Source organism: Aotus nancymaae, unplaced genomic scaffold (assembly GCF_030222135.1).
Source record: "Aotus nancymaae isolate 86718 unplaced genomic scaffold, 86718_ANA_hifiasm-v0.15.2.pri h1tg000028l, whole genome shotgun sequence".
NCBI classification, from domain to species: Eukaryota; Metazoa; Chordata; class Mammalia; order Primates; family Aotidae; genus Aotus; species Aotus nancymaae.
The window spans coordinates 28,793,407-28,808,314 of NW_026988441.1; the positions used below are offsets into that span (position 1 = coordinate 28,793,407).

The window sequence follows — 14,908 nt, forward strand, 5'->3', positions numbered from 1 at the left end:
GGTCCTGGTGTTATAATGATGAACGTGACAGGTAGGTCTCTGCCCTCGTGGAATTTACATTCTAGCAAACATAAAGTCATCATGGTTGTGTTGGACTCCCCCCACCGCCTTTTGTTTGTTTGTTTGTTTTTGTGACAGAGTCTCACTCTGTCACCCAGGCTGGAGTGCAGTGGCACCATCTTGGCTCACTGCAGCCTCCACCTCCCACGTTCAAGTGATTTCCATGCCTCAGCCTCCAGAGAAGCTGGGATTACAGATGCCTGCCACCACGCCCAGCTAATTTTTGTAGTTTTAGTAGAGAGGGGGTTTCTCCATGTTGGCCAGGCTGGTCTCAAACTCCTGACCTCAGGTGATCCACCCACCTCGGCCCCGCAAAGTGCTGGGATTACAGGTGTGAGCCATCATGTCCGGCCTGGACACTTTTTTTTTTTTTTTTGAGACAGAGTCTTACTCCGTCACCAGGCGCCAGGCTGGAGTGCAGTGGTGCGACCTCGGCTCACTGCAACCTCCGCCTCCCAGGTTCAAGCAATTCTCCTGCCTCAGCATCCTGAGTAGCTGGGACTACAGGCACGCGCCACCACGCCCAGCTAATTTTTTTGTATTTTTAGTAGAGACAGGGTTTCACTATGTTGGCCAGGCTGGTCTCAAACTCCTGACCTCGTGATCCACCCACCTCGGCCTCCCAAAGTGCTGGGATTACAGCTGTGAGCCACCTCACCCGGCCTGGACACTTTAAGAGACAGTGTCTCGCTCTGTCACCCAGGCTGGAGTGCAGTGATGCAATCATGGTTCTCTGCAGCCTCAAACTCTTGGGCTTGAGCCTCCCAAGTAGCTGGGAGTACAGACATGTGCCACCTGCCTGGCCAATTTTTATACTTTTTTTTTTTTGTAAAGATAGGTTCTCGATGTGTGGCCCAGGCTGTTCTTGAACTCCTGGCTTCAAATGATCCTCTCGCCTTGGCCTCCCAAAGTGCTGGGATTACGGGCATGAGCCACCAGCAGGCCTGTCCATTTCTGATGACATTGTAACAACAATGACATTCTCTGTTCCATTTATTAATTGAGAAACAGGTAGTGCACTATATTCTGTAGAAGGAATTACCTTCTTCTTAGCTTGGTCAACCTCAAAGAGGAGGAAATAATCATCAATGCCAGAGTTTCTCCTACAAACCCAGGTGAGAGCATCAGTGGGCACAACTATGTCACAGGCAACTTGGCAATAACAGGGAAATATGAAGCTGTGCATCCCCTGGGCTCCAGCAATTCCACTCCTTGCTATTAACAGGAACCAAGCACCATAAACAAAGAGATAGAGAAGGAAGATGTTCACTGACACAATGTTGCAACAGGAGAAAAGTGAAAGCTATGGTCTCTTAGTAAAGCTGTGGGAAGCCACAAAACGTGGCATGCCATACAGTAACTATTTAAAAGTGAACTAGGGCTGGGCATGGTGGCTCGTGCCTGTAATCCCAGCACTTTGGGAGGCCAAGGTGGGTGGATCACAAGGTCAGGAGATTGAGACCATCCTGGCTAACACGGTGAAACCCCCCGTCTGTACTAAAAATACAAAAAATTTCCCAGGAGTGGTGGCACACACCTGTAGTCCCAGCTACTTGGGAGGCTGAGGCAGGAGAATCACTTGAACCTGGGAGGTAGAGGCTGCAGTGAGTCAAGATGGTGACACTGCACTCCAGCCTGGGTGACAGAGTGAGACTCTGCCTCAAAAAAATAAAAAAAATAAAAAAATAAAAAATGCTGGGCTTGGTGGTTCACGCCTGTAATTCCAGCACATTGGGAGGCCGAGGCAGGTGGATCACGAGGACAGGAGTTTGAGATGCAGCCTGGCCAAGATGGTGAAACCCTGTCTCTCCTAATAATACAGAAATTAGCTGGGCATGGTGGCAGGTGCCTGTAATCCCAGCTACTTGGGAGGCAGAGAATTGCTTGAATTTGGGAGGCAGAGGTTGCAGAGAAGCGAGATCATGCCGCTGAACTCCAGTCTGGGTGACAGAGTGAGACTTCGTCTCAAAAAAAAAAAAAAGTGAACTAGGCTGGGTGCGGTGGCTCACCCAGCACTTTGGGAGGCCAAGGCAGTTGGATCACTTGAGGTCAGGAGTTGGAAACCAGCCTGGCCAACATGGCGAAACCCTGTCTCTCCTAAAAATACAAAATTTAGCCAGGCATGGTGGCATGCGCCTGTAATCCCAGCCACTCGGGAGCCTGAAGCAGGAGAATCGCTTGAACCTAGGAGGCGGAAATTGCAGTGAGCTAAGACTGGCCACTGCACTTCAGCCTAGGTGACAGAGGGAGGCTCTGTCTAAAAAAAAAGGAAAAGAAAAGAAAAGTGAACTAGACCTTGATCAGGGTTTTTCAACTTCAGCCCTGCTGACCTCTGGGGTCGGATCATTTTTTGCTATGGGGGCATCCTGTGCATTATAGCGTGTTAAGCAGCATCCCTGGCTTCCGCCCACTAGATGACAGTGGCACCCTCCCCAACAGCTGTGACAACCAAGAATGTCTCCAGATATTGCCAAATTTATCCTCTGGGAACAAAATCCCTTCTGGTTGAGAATTACTGTTCTAGATGTTATCAACAAAGACAAGTCCCATAAGCTTATTGCTGAGTGAAAAGATTGGGCTGCAAAATGATCACTTATGGCCAGGCGCAGTGCCTCATGCCTGTAATCCCAGTACTTTGGGAGGCCGAGGTGGGCGGATCACTTGAGGTCAGGAGTTCGAGACTAGCCTGGGCAACATGGTGAAACCCTGTCTCTACTAAAAATAAAAGAATTAGCTGAGCGTGGTGGCATGCACCTGTAATCCCAGCTATTCAGGAGGCTGAGGCATCAAAATCGCTTGAACCTGGGAGGTAAAGATTGCAGTGAGCTCAGATAGCACCACTGCATGCCAGCCTGGGCAACAGAGTGAGATTCTGCCAAAAAAAAAAAATATATATATATATATGAGTTTTTTGTGTTTTTTTTTTAAACTCATCACCTATTGTTAGTGTTAGCATATTTTATATGAGGCCCAAGACAATTCTTCTTCGAACATGACCCAGGGAAGCCAGAAGATTGGACGCCCTGTTTGAGAGTAAGTAATCGATGCACTTGCCACTTGCCCTTTGCTTCACCATCCCCACCAACTATCCATGTGATCTTGAACAAGCTGTTGTTTTTCTCTCCACATCTCTGGGTTTTTTTGTTTGTTTGTTTTTGTTTTTTTGTTTTTTGAGACGGAGTCTCACTGTCACCAGGCTGGAGTGTAATGGTGCAATCTTGGCTCACTGCAACCTCCACCCCCCGGGTTCAAGCGATTCTCCTGCCTCAGCCTCCCGAGTAGCTGGGATTGCAGGCATGTGCCACCACGGCCAGCTAATTTTGTATTTTTAGTAGAGACGGGGTTTCTCCATGTTGTCAGGCTGGTCTTGAACTCCTGACCTCATGATCCACCCGCCTCACCTCCCAAAGTGCTGAAATTACAGGCGTGAGCCACCGCGCCCAACCCACATCTGTTTTTAAAAGTAAAGCAGAATGTTGCTTTTTTATCTAACTTCTGATGAGGACTAGGATGAACTTTTCTCTCCTCTAATCTCATCCTGGAGTTATAAGCCCAAAATGCAGCCTCTCCCTGTTCTCAAGGTTGTCCTGAGTCTCTACATTGACCAAGGTCCTAGGGTATGAGGTAAAGTGCTCTCAGCCCCTCTTCTAGGGTCTATTTAAAACACAACTGGCTGAGAGTTAATCCCTTGGAGCAGATGGTGGCCTGTGCAGAGGCCAGGTCGGGTGAGGCACCCATGTTTTGCAGAAATGGATACCTGTGCATCTAAAAATAACTCACAGGGATTGAATTCTTTCCAGAATCTTTCTTGTGCCCTCTGGGACCATCCCAAGGACCGAGGTTGGGGAGCGGTGATGGGGACCCGGAGTTTGCCTAAGTCACGCTCTGACAGGCAGATGCCCATGTTTGCATCATGTGTGTGCCTGCTATATAAGTCACATGCCGGTTGGGCATGGTGGCGCATGCCTATCAACCCAGGACTTTGGGAAGTCAAGGCAGGCAGATCACTTGAGCTCAGGAGTTCAAGACCAGTCTGGGCAACATGGCGAAATCCCGTCACATGCCTAGCTTCTGGCTCTGCCACTCACTGTGGCATGGCCTTGGGCAACTGACTGCCTGCCTCCCAAGCCGCAGTTTCCTTCACCATCAAAGGACCAAGATGACAGCCAGGCTTGGTGTCTCACACCTGTAATCCTAGCACTTTGGGAGTCTGAGGTGAGTGGATCACCTGAGGTCAGGAGTTTGAGAGCAGCCTGGCCAACATGGCGAAACCCACCTCTACTAAAAATACAAAAAGTGGCTGGGCATGGTGGTGGGCGCCTATAATCCCAGCTACTTGGTACTTGGGAGGCTGACGCAAGAGAATTGCTTAAACCCAGGAGACGGAGGTTGCAGTGAGCCAAGATCGTGCCATTGCACTCCAGCCTGGGCAACAGAGCAAGACTCTTATCTCAAAAAAAAAAACAAAAAACAAAGCCTAGGTCCTTTTCCTTTCCAAACTGCTTCTCGGTTTCTCTTGCTGGGTTTTAGGGCAGCCCCAGAAAGCTAATAGGTTGTCACCTGCTGCATGCCCTGGACACATTCCCCTCTCACTGGGTGGTCTTAGGCTAGTCCCTCCCTTCCCTGGGCCTCAGTTTGCCCATGTGTAGCATGGGGAGGCTGTCTAGGGTGACCAATTATCCCCCTTTGCCTGGGCCCCAGGGATTTCCTAGGACATGGAACCTTTCTTTTCTTTTTGAGATGGGCTCTTGCCCTGTTGCCCAGGCTGGAGTGCAATGGCACCAATCTCAGCTCCCTGCAGCCTCTACCTCCCAGGTTCAAGTGATTCTCCTGCCTCAGCCTCCCAAGTAGCTGGGATTACAGGCACCCACAACCATGACCAGCAGCTAACTTTTGTATTTTTAGTAGAGACAGGGGCTTCTCCATGTTGACCAGGCTGGTCTGGAACTCCTGACCTTAGGTGATCTGCCCGCCTTGGCCTCCCAGAGTGCTGGGATTACAGGCATGAGTCACCATGCCCAGCTGGACTTGGGACTTTCGATGCTCGTTTTGGGAAAGCCTGGACAAACTGGCCACTCCAGGGCTATATCAGTCATTTCCAAAGACGCCTGCAAGAGTGAAAAAGAGATTGCTTAGCGCCTAGCAACGACGCAAGAGATATTTCTGGAACTGTGCGGAAATGGAAAGTACCTGTGGGTGGAAACTTCAGTAGATGGATTTTTTTAAAAATCAGCTCTGCCTCAGACAAGAGGAAAAAGGCTTGGGTCCCTAAGTCCTGGTCTGTAATGGACTCTGTGACTTTCCCTCTCCGGGGGTCAATACCTCATTTGCAGATGGCTGGACGTTGCTAGAAGGCTCCCCAGGGCACTCCAGCACCATCCTATTTACTTGGAAATGTACGAGGCATGGGGTACTGACCAAGTCTCTCAGTGACTCTAGGACCAGTCTCTTCCTCCTGAGCCTTTGAGCTCAGCTTTCTGCATCAGTTTCCTTCCCTGTAAAATGAAGATGGCAGCCCCTGCCTCACAAGGTTGAGCAGGGTGAATAGCCTCCTGCCCTTAAAAAGCTTGTAGTTCAAACCAGAGATCGCAAACCAGGGATCAAAGAACAGTTTTCTTTTGTCCTAACGGCATATAAAAAACATTAAAACTTGACCAGGTGCAGTGGCTCTCGCCTGCAATCCCAGCACTTTGGGAGGCTGAGGCGGGTGGATCACCTGTTCAGGAGTTCAAGACCAACCTGGCCAACAAGGTAAAACCCTGTCTCTACTAAAAATACAAAACTTAGCTGGGCGTGGTGGTGGGCGCCTGTAATCCCAGCTACTTGAGAGAGGTTGAGGCAGGAGAATCGCCTGAACTTGAGAGGCAGAGGTTGCAGTAAGCTGAGATTGCACCACTGCACTCCGGCCTGGGTGACACAGCAAGACTCTGTCTCAATAAATAAATAAATAACATAAAGAGGGCCTGGTGCAGTGGCTCACGCCTGTAATCCCAGCACTTTGGGAGGCTGAGGCAGGTGGATCACTTGAGGGCAGGAGTTCAAGACCAGCCTGGCCAACATGGTGAAACCCTAAAAATACAAAAATTAGCTGGGTGTGGTGGCATGTGCCTGTAATCCCAGCTACTTGAGAGGTTGAGGCAAGAGATCGCTTTAACTCGGGAGGCAGAGGTTGCAGTGAGCCAAGATAGTGCCACTGCACTCTAGCCTGGGTGACAGAGCAAGACTCTGTCTCAAAAAAGAAAAGTTAAAACTGCAACCAAGATGCCCTGCAGGAAGTGAAGGGAAAAACAAACTATGAAGCATCCTTACCATGAAATATTATTCAGTGAGCTATATCAAGGCATGAAAAGACATGGAGGAACCTTAAATGCATATTCCAAAGTGAAAGAAGCCAGTCTGAAAGGGGTACACACCACATGATTCCAACCATAGGACATTCTGGAAAAGGCAAAACTATGGCAGTGGTAGAAAGATCAGTGGTTGGCCGGGTGCAGTGGCTCACGCCTGTAATCTCAACACTTTGGGAGGCCTAGGCAGGTGGATCTCTTGAGCCCGGGAGTTTAAGACCACCCTGGACAACATAGTAGGACCCCTGTCTCTATGTTGTTTTTGTTTTTGTTTTGAGACAGTCTCATTCTGTTACCCAGGCATGATCTCTGCCCACTACAACCTCTGACTCCCAGGTTCAAGTGACTCTCCTGCCTCAGCCTCCTGAGTAGCTGGGATTACAGGTGCCTGACAGCACGCCCGGCTAATATTTTCTGTATTTAGTTGAGACACTGTTTCTCCATGTTGGCCAGGCTGGTCTTGAACTCCTGACCCCAGGTGATCTGCCTGCCTCACCCTCCCAAAGTACTGGGTTTACAGGTGTGAGCCACTGCGCTCAGCCAAGTCTACTAATTTAAAAAAGAAAAAGAAATGTCTGAACAGCCAACACAGACACAGAGGAAAAATCAGTTCTGGGGGTTCCAGCCCCAACCAGGTAGAGTTGTGCCTGCTTGGTTCTCACCTGGGGACAGATGGTCCCCACCTGGCTCACCTCTGTGTAGTATATATGATCTGATTGGCCCCCGGAGGCATGAGAGTTTTGAGATTTATGATCCAGATCAGTGGTTCTCAACTGGGAGACACTGTGCCCCCAGGGACGCTGTCAATATCTGGGGCATTTTTGGTTGTCATTATTGGATGGTGGGGGCAGGGGGGAGGTGCTACTGGCCTCTAGAGGGTGGAGGAGGGCAAGGCTGGAATACCCCAATGCAGAGAAGCAGTTCTCATCCAGGGAATTTTAAAAAAATACCGATGCTTGGTGCCAACCCCAGTGATTGTGAATTTATTATTATTATTATTTGCCTCCGCTGCCCAGGTTGGAGTGCAGTGGCATGATCTTGGCTAACTGCAACCGCGGCCTCCCAGGTTCAAGCCATTCTCATGCCTCAGCCTCCCGAGTAGCTGGGATTGTAGGCTTGCACCACTACACCTGGCTAATATTTGTATTTTTAGTAGAGACAGGGTTTCACTGTGTTGGCCAGGATGGAACTCCTGGCCTCAATAGATTTGCCTGCTTTGGCCTCCCAAAGTGCTGGGATTAAGGGTTGAGCCACCTCATCCAGCCCCACGATTCTGATTTATTTATTTAATATTTTATTTTTTTGAGACTGAGTCTCACTCTGTCACCCAGGCTGGAGTGCAATGGCATGATCTCGGCTCACTGCAACCTCTGCCTCCTGAGTTCAAGTGATTCTCCCAACTCAGCCTCCTGAGTACATGGGACTACAGGTGTCCACCATCATTCTCGGCTAATTTTTGTATTTTTAGTAGAGACAGGGTTTCACTATTTTGGTCAGGCTGGTCTCGAACTCCTGACCTCAGGTGATTCGCCCACCTTGGCCTCCCAAAGTGCTGGGATTACAGGTGTGAGCCACTGTGCCAGGCCAATGATTCTGATTTAAATGAAAGAGAGGCGATATCAGGACAAAAGGATTTTATTTTATTTATTTATTTATTTATTTATTTATTTATTTTTGAGACGGAGTCTTGCTCTGTCATCCAAGCTGGAGTACAGTGGTGAGTTCTCAGCTCACTGCAACCTCCGCCTCCTGGGTTCAAACAACTCTTGTGCCCCAGCCTCCCAAGTAGCTGGGATTACAGGTGTGCATGCCACCATGCCAAGCTAATTTTGTATTTTTAGTAGAGACAGGGTTTTGCCAGGTCGGCCAGGCTGGTCTTGAACTCCTGACCTCAGGTGATAGGCCCATATTGGCCTCCCAAAGTGCTGGGATTATAGGCATCAGCCACCACACCTGGCCGGGCTATGCATTTCTTTCTTTCTTTCTTTTTTTTTTTTTTTCTGAGACATAGGTTCACTCATATTGCCCAGGCTGGAGTGCAATGGTGTGATCTTGGCACACTGAAACCTCCGCCTCCCGGGTTCAAGCAACACTCCTGCTTCAGCCGCCTGAGTAACTGAAATTACAGACATGTGCCACCACACCCAGCTATTTTTTGTATTTTTAGTAAAGACAGGTTTTTGCAATGTTGGCCAGGCTGGTCTAGAACTCCTGACCTCGGTGATCTGCCTGACTTGGCCTCTCAAAGTGCTGGGATTACAGGCGTGAGCCACCATGCCCAGAAACAGCCAGGACTCTGAGTTTCTTTCTTTTCTTTTCTTTTTTTTTTTTTTGAGATGGAGTTTCGCTCTTTTGCCTAGGCTGGAGTGCAGTGGCGTGATCTCGGTTTGCTGTAACCTCCACCTTCCAGTTTCAACTGATTCTTCTGCCTCAGCCTCCCAAGTAGCTGGGATTATAGGCGCCTGCCACCATGCCCGGTTAATTTTTGTATTTTTAGTAGAGATGGGGTTTCACCATATTGGCCATGCTGGTCTCAAATTCCTGACCTCATGATCTCCCCGCCTTGGCCTCTGAAGGTGCTGGGATTACAGGTGTGAGCCACCACAGGGGCTCTGCATTTCTAACCAGCTCTCAGGGAACACTGACACTGCTCAGTTGAAGACCACACTCTGGGTTTTCTCAGAATTCTCAAGAAAGCCTGATCCACGGGAGGCTGAGGTGGGAGGATTGCTTGAGCCAGGAGGTAGGGGCTCAGTGAGGATTGACAGCACTACTGCACTCCAGCCTAGGAGACAGAATAAGACCCTGTCTCAAAAAAAAATTTCTTTTTTTACAGGAGTTGTTAAACTTTAGAAGAGGGGAAAAAAAAGAAGAATAAGAAAAGAGAAAAGAAAAAAAAAATTTTTTTTTAAAGTTCAGTTGTCCGAGAGCGGTGGCTCGTACCTGTAATCCCAGCACTTTGGGAGGCTGGGGCAGGTGGATCACTTGAGGTCAGGAGTTCAAGACCAGCCTGGCAGGTATGGTGAACCCTCATCTCTACTAAAAATACAAAAAAAATTAGCTGGGTACGGTAGCGGGCGCTTGTAATCTCAGGTATTTGGGAGGCTGACTCAGGAGAATCACTTGAATCTGGGAGGTAGAGGTTGCAGTGAGTTGAGATTGTGCCACTGCACTCCAGCCTGGGCGAGGAAGCAAGAGTCCAACTCAGAAAAAAAAAAAAAAAAAGAAAGAAAAAGAAAAAGAAAAAGTAAACAAGACTGACCCAGAAAATGCCCGTATCCCAAGTAACACATTGCTCCGCAGACTTCCAAATAACATAACCATCCCTCACAAATGCCTTAGACCTTATCACTGACAAAATTCTCAATAGATCTTTACAATAGCTAGGAAAGGGAGTCTGGAAATCTCTTACCAACGATCCCATTTCACAGACAAATAAACTGAAGCTCATGGTGGTGAAATAACCGATGTGGTGTTTAGCCAGTGCTAGTGGTAGAACTGACTCCCCTGATTTGGAGATGTGTTTATTTTTTTTTTTTTGAGACAGGGTCTCACTCTGTCACCTAGGCTGGAGTGCAGTGCTACAATCATGGCTCACTGCAGCCTCGACCTTGCAGGGTTCAGGTAATCCTCCCACTTCAGCCTCCCTAGTAGCTAAGACTACAGGCACATGCCACCACACCTGGCTAATATTTTTGTATTTTTTATAGAGAAGGAATTTCACAATGTTGCCCAATGCTGCTCACAAACTCCAAGCAATCTTCCAACCTCAGGCTCCCCAAATGCTGAGATTATCTGACTTATGCAGACACTCTTAATTTTTTGTTGTTTTTTTTGAGACAGAGTCTTGCTCTGTTGCCAGGCGCTAGGCTGGAGTGCAGTGGCGCCATCTCGGCTAACTGCAACCTCTGCCTCTCAGGTTCAAGCAATTCTTCTGCCTCAGCCTCCCGAGTAGCTGGGACTACAGGCATGCACCACCACACCCAGCTAATTTTTGTATTTTAGTAGAGGCGGGGTTTCACTATGTTGGCCAGGCTGGTCTTGAACTCCTGACCTCAGGTGATCTGCCCACCTCGGCCTCCCAAAGTGCTGGGATTATAGGCATGAGCCACCTCACCTGGCCTTAAATATATTTTTTAGGAGACAGGGTCTTGCTCTGTTGCCCAGGCTGGAGGGTGGTGGTGTGATCATAGCTCACTGTAGCTCCCAGGTGACACTGATGCTGCTCAGCTGAGGACCACACTCTGAGCTTCATCCTTTCTCAGGATTCTCAAGAAAGCCTGACCCAGCCAGGCGCAGCTGAGCTCCAACTCCTGAGCTCAAGTGATCCTCCAGCCTCAGCTTCCTGAATAGCTGGGATGACAGACACACACCACCATGCCTGGCTATGAAATTCTCTTTTTTTAAAATTTTTTTTAGACAAAGTCATGCTCTGTCACCCAGGCTAGAGTGCAATGGCGTGATCTTGGCTCACTGCAACCTCTGCCCCCCAAGATCAAACGATTCTCCTGCCTCAGCCTCTGGAGCAGCTGGGATTACAGGTGCTGGCCATCATGCCCGGCTGATTTTTGTATTTTTTTAGTAGAGAGGGGGTTTCACCATGTTGATCAGGGTGGTCTCAAACTCCACACCTCCACCCATCTCGGCCTCCCAAAGTGCTGGGATTACAGGCGTGAGCCATTGTGCCCAGCTCTGAAATTCTTAATTTCTGAACAAAAGGCCCCACACTGATATTTTGCACTGGGCCCTGCAAATTCTGTAGCTGGTCCAGCATACAAATTCTGAGAAGAAAATTTATAGATGCCCAGCATGCAGGCTAAACTGAGCCTAACAGTTCAATCCAATTCCTTTGTTTTCTTTCTTTCTTTTTTTCCCCAAGACAGAGTCTCACCTAAGCTCTGTTGCCCAGGCTGGAGAGCACCGGTGAGATCTCGGCTCACTGCAACCCCGTCTCCCAGGTTCAAGCGATTCTCATGTGTCAACCTCCCAAGTAGCTGGGATTACAGGCGTGTGCCACCACACCTGGCTAATTTTTGCATTTTCAGTAGAGACAGGGTTTTGTTATGCTACCCAGGCTGGTTTCGAACTCCCAGGCTCAAGCGATCTGCCTGCCTTGCCTCCCAAAGTGCTGGGATTACAGGCATGAGCAACCGCGTCTGGCCTCCAACACCTTACTTTTTCTAAGGAAACCAAGTACCTCACATTAATTGTACTGATTCTTGGAGTCAAGCAGACCTGGGCTGAGTCCCGAGGCTGCAACTGACCAGCCGTAAGACCACAGGCTCACTGTGTATTTAAGATAGCTTAGCCACTATTTCCTGTTTTCCCAGTTGTGAAAGGAGGAGAGTGAACTGGGTGGGGTATCCTCAGCCTTGATAACATACATCAGTCCCTGAGGGAGGGGAGATTAATACTCTAATTCAATTGGTCTGAGGTGGAGATAAGAAAAAAGCTCCCAGGGTTTGGAACCACTTCTCAGCCTCAGGAACCTTCAGGCTCCAGCACTTAAAGTTTGGATGGCTTATTCTAGGACTTCTGCAGAAATATCTTGAACCTTCTTGCAAGTTCCCAGGCAGCTGGGAGACCTTTTTTCTCGAAACATTTGTGTCCCACATCCCCACAAGGATCCAACCCTCCTCAGTTTCAGATTTTCTTTTGCGTATTTTTTTTACTGAGACGGAGTCTCACTCTGTCACCCAGGCTGGAGTGCAGCGGTGCGATCTCAGCTCACTGCAACCTCTACCTCTTGGGTTCAAGTGATTCTCCTGCCTCAGCCTCCTGAATAGCTGGGACTACAGGTGCATGCCACCATGCCTAGCTAATTTTTGTATTTCTAATAGAAACAGGGTTTCACCATGTTGGCCAGGCTGGTCTTGAACTCCTGACCTCAGGTGATCCGCCTGCCTCGGCCTCCCAAAGTGCTGGGATTACAGGTGTGAGTCACCACACCTGGCTAGTTTCAGATTTTCTAAGGTATGCAGGTTCTGCAGTTGCCCAAGGCCTGGGCCTGAGCCACTAGGAATTCTTCCCCAGAAAGGAAAGATAGCCCCATGTTCATGCTAGGAAAATACAAAAGCCTATTTTGTTTTGCAAATTAAGTGTTCTCCCGGATAGCATTTAAGGAAATAGATTCTGGCATATGAACAGGCAAAAATAGAATAAAAATTCCTAGCAAGTAGAGTGTAATCCTGTTAGTATAAGAGCGAGCATTGGCTGGGCGAGGTGGCTCATGCTTGTAATGCCAGCACTTGGGAGGCAGGTGAATCACGAGGTCAGGAGATCAAGACAATCTTGGCCAACATGGTGAAACCCCGTCTCTACTAAAAATACAAAAATTAACCAGGCATGTTTGCATGTGCCTGTAGTCCCAGCTACTCAGGAGGCTGAGGCAGGAGAACCACTCGAACACGGGGGGCAGAGGTTGCAGTGAGCCAAGATCACACCACCGCACTCCAGCCTGGGTGACAGAGCAAGATTCTGTCTCAAAACAAACAAACAAACAAACAAACAAAAAAGCGTGCATTTACGTCTATAACTACATAGGTATAAATGAACAGAAGAGAGATCAGGAAATGTGGCCACCATTATGTTGACAGCAATTCTTTTTTCTCTTTGCCCTTGGCAGTTTTGAGTTTTTAGTAAACCGGAGCACTTGTTTTTATCATCTGAAAATAGAGCTACTTCCTTTCTGAGCTATAGGGGTAATTTACATCTAAGTGGGAGGAAGGTTTATGAAGTTTGGGGTTCTGCTATTTTTCTAAGTCTAAAATCTATTTTCTAGTAAGTTGCTGGTGTGCTAGAATAATGATAAACGAGAAACATTTGCTCATGGTGAACCTTGTATATAAAAATAGAACACGTTCTAAGGAAACCATTCATCCTCATTTAAAAAATGACTTTTTAAAAAAATCTAAGAAGCAGGATCTACCCTCCAGTGACCTCCCCAGCGGGGGATCTGGAGCTGAGAGGGAGGACGCTGACCCCAAGTCACCCAGCCCTGGGACCAGTTCTGCTCCGAGGGTGGAAAGGATCTGGAGCCAGGGCTGGAAGAATTCCCGTGAGGACTCGAATGGTCCAGCGCCGTGGGGAAGGGAGGGGAGTGGAGGGTGCTGGACGGTTGCAGCGGGGAGGGGAACCGGTGTCACTTTCCGCAGCCCCCGGCGCGGCGGCCCTTATATAGACACTCCGCTGGCGCTCCCACTCCGCGTGCCAAGGTCAAGGAGGGAGGTCACACCTGCGTGCGGCCAGGGCAGCTGCATCGACCCCCCACCTGCACCCTCGCTACGACCAGCGCCCCTTGCCCAAGTTCCTGCAGCTCTGACCCAACAAGGAGTCCCGGCCTTCTCTCCACCCCTCCCCAAAGCACCTGTTCCCCCTCCTCTAAAACGGCGCACGCCTCTCCTTCCCCTCCCCCAGCTTCAGCGTCCTGGGGGCTTCTACCCTGGGCTCACCCCCGCCCAGGTTCATCGCGGGAGAACCCCACGATTCTCGCGCCTGCCCACTCCCACGATGCAATCCCTGAACCTGTCCCCCTGCTCCCTCCACCACGCACGGGCTTCTCTCCGCGCCCCCCGAGCTGCCCCCGCCCACGCCCCCCGCTGCCCGCCCCTTCCAGCCCCCGACCCCGGCTCACCTGGCTCATACTTGAGGTAGAGGATGGAGACGATGAAATAACTGAGGTCGAAGACTGGGAAGAGCGGCACCCGCGAGAAGCTGAGCGCCAGCTCGCCCAGGCTCAGCGCCGAGAGCAGCTCCATGGCACCCGCCCGCCGGTGCCACCCGGGGCCCCGGCCTCGTCCGTGCCGCCGCCCGCGGCCGTGCGACTGCGCCCCCGCAGCTGGGCCCGCCCCCGCCCTCCAGGCGCCACCCCAGGCCCGGCCCCCGCGGGAGAGGAGGAGCGAGGGCCCACCCCGGGACAGGTGGTGGGGACGCCCAGCCCCATGGATGGAGCCGGACGGTCGGGCGTCCCAGACGCTGACCCTCGTGCCATTGCGACCCCGTTCCACCCAGGGAGGAGGGGTGCGGGGCCCCAGTGCAAGGCGAGAGGGGCTGGGTGGCTACCCATTCTAGGGACCCGTCCCTCATGCGGGGCACCGGTTCCCAGGTGGCCGAATCAGCCAGGACTTGTCTCCATCGGCTCAAGTAGGAGGACCCCGATCTTCGGTGGAGCACAATGAGGACCCCTACGCCCTGGTGGGGCCCCATGAATCACAACCCCTGTTCCCGTGGAAATCGGATCGGTTAGGACCTCCGTCCTCTGTAGGGTCCCGTCAAGACTTTCTTGCCCCACAGGGTCCGTTAGATCAGGAACCCCGTCCTCGGTGGGGCTCCGGAAGTCAAGACACCCGAGTCTTGTGGGGAGCAGCTCAGTGGGGATCCCCGCCCCCCATGGGGCCCTAAAGGATCTCATTTTAGAGCCCAGTTGGTTGGGGCGCCCGTTTCGAGGAGCCCACTGCGTCAGGACCCCGCACCCAGTGCAGCTCTGGAGTCTAAAGGATTGC

The 14,908-nt window shown here is 50.4% G+C and overlaps 1 protein-coding gene across 1 annotated transcript in view; it reads right to left on the reverse strand.

Moving 5' to 3' along the window:
• The window catches only part of TMEM38A (transmembrane protein 38A), a 29,947-nt gene extending 15,713 nt beyond the window's left edge, over window positions 1-14,234 (reverse strand). Inside the window, exon 1 of the mRNA XM_021668866.2 lies at window positions 14,041-14,234. Coding sequence (XP_021524541.1) covers window positions 14,041-14,164 — 124 coding nt within the window. The 5' untranslated portion in view covers window positions 14,165-14,234. The remainder of the gene's footprint in view (window positions 1-14,040) is intronic.
• Window positions 14,235-14,908: the final 674 nt, after the last annotated feature.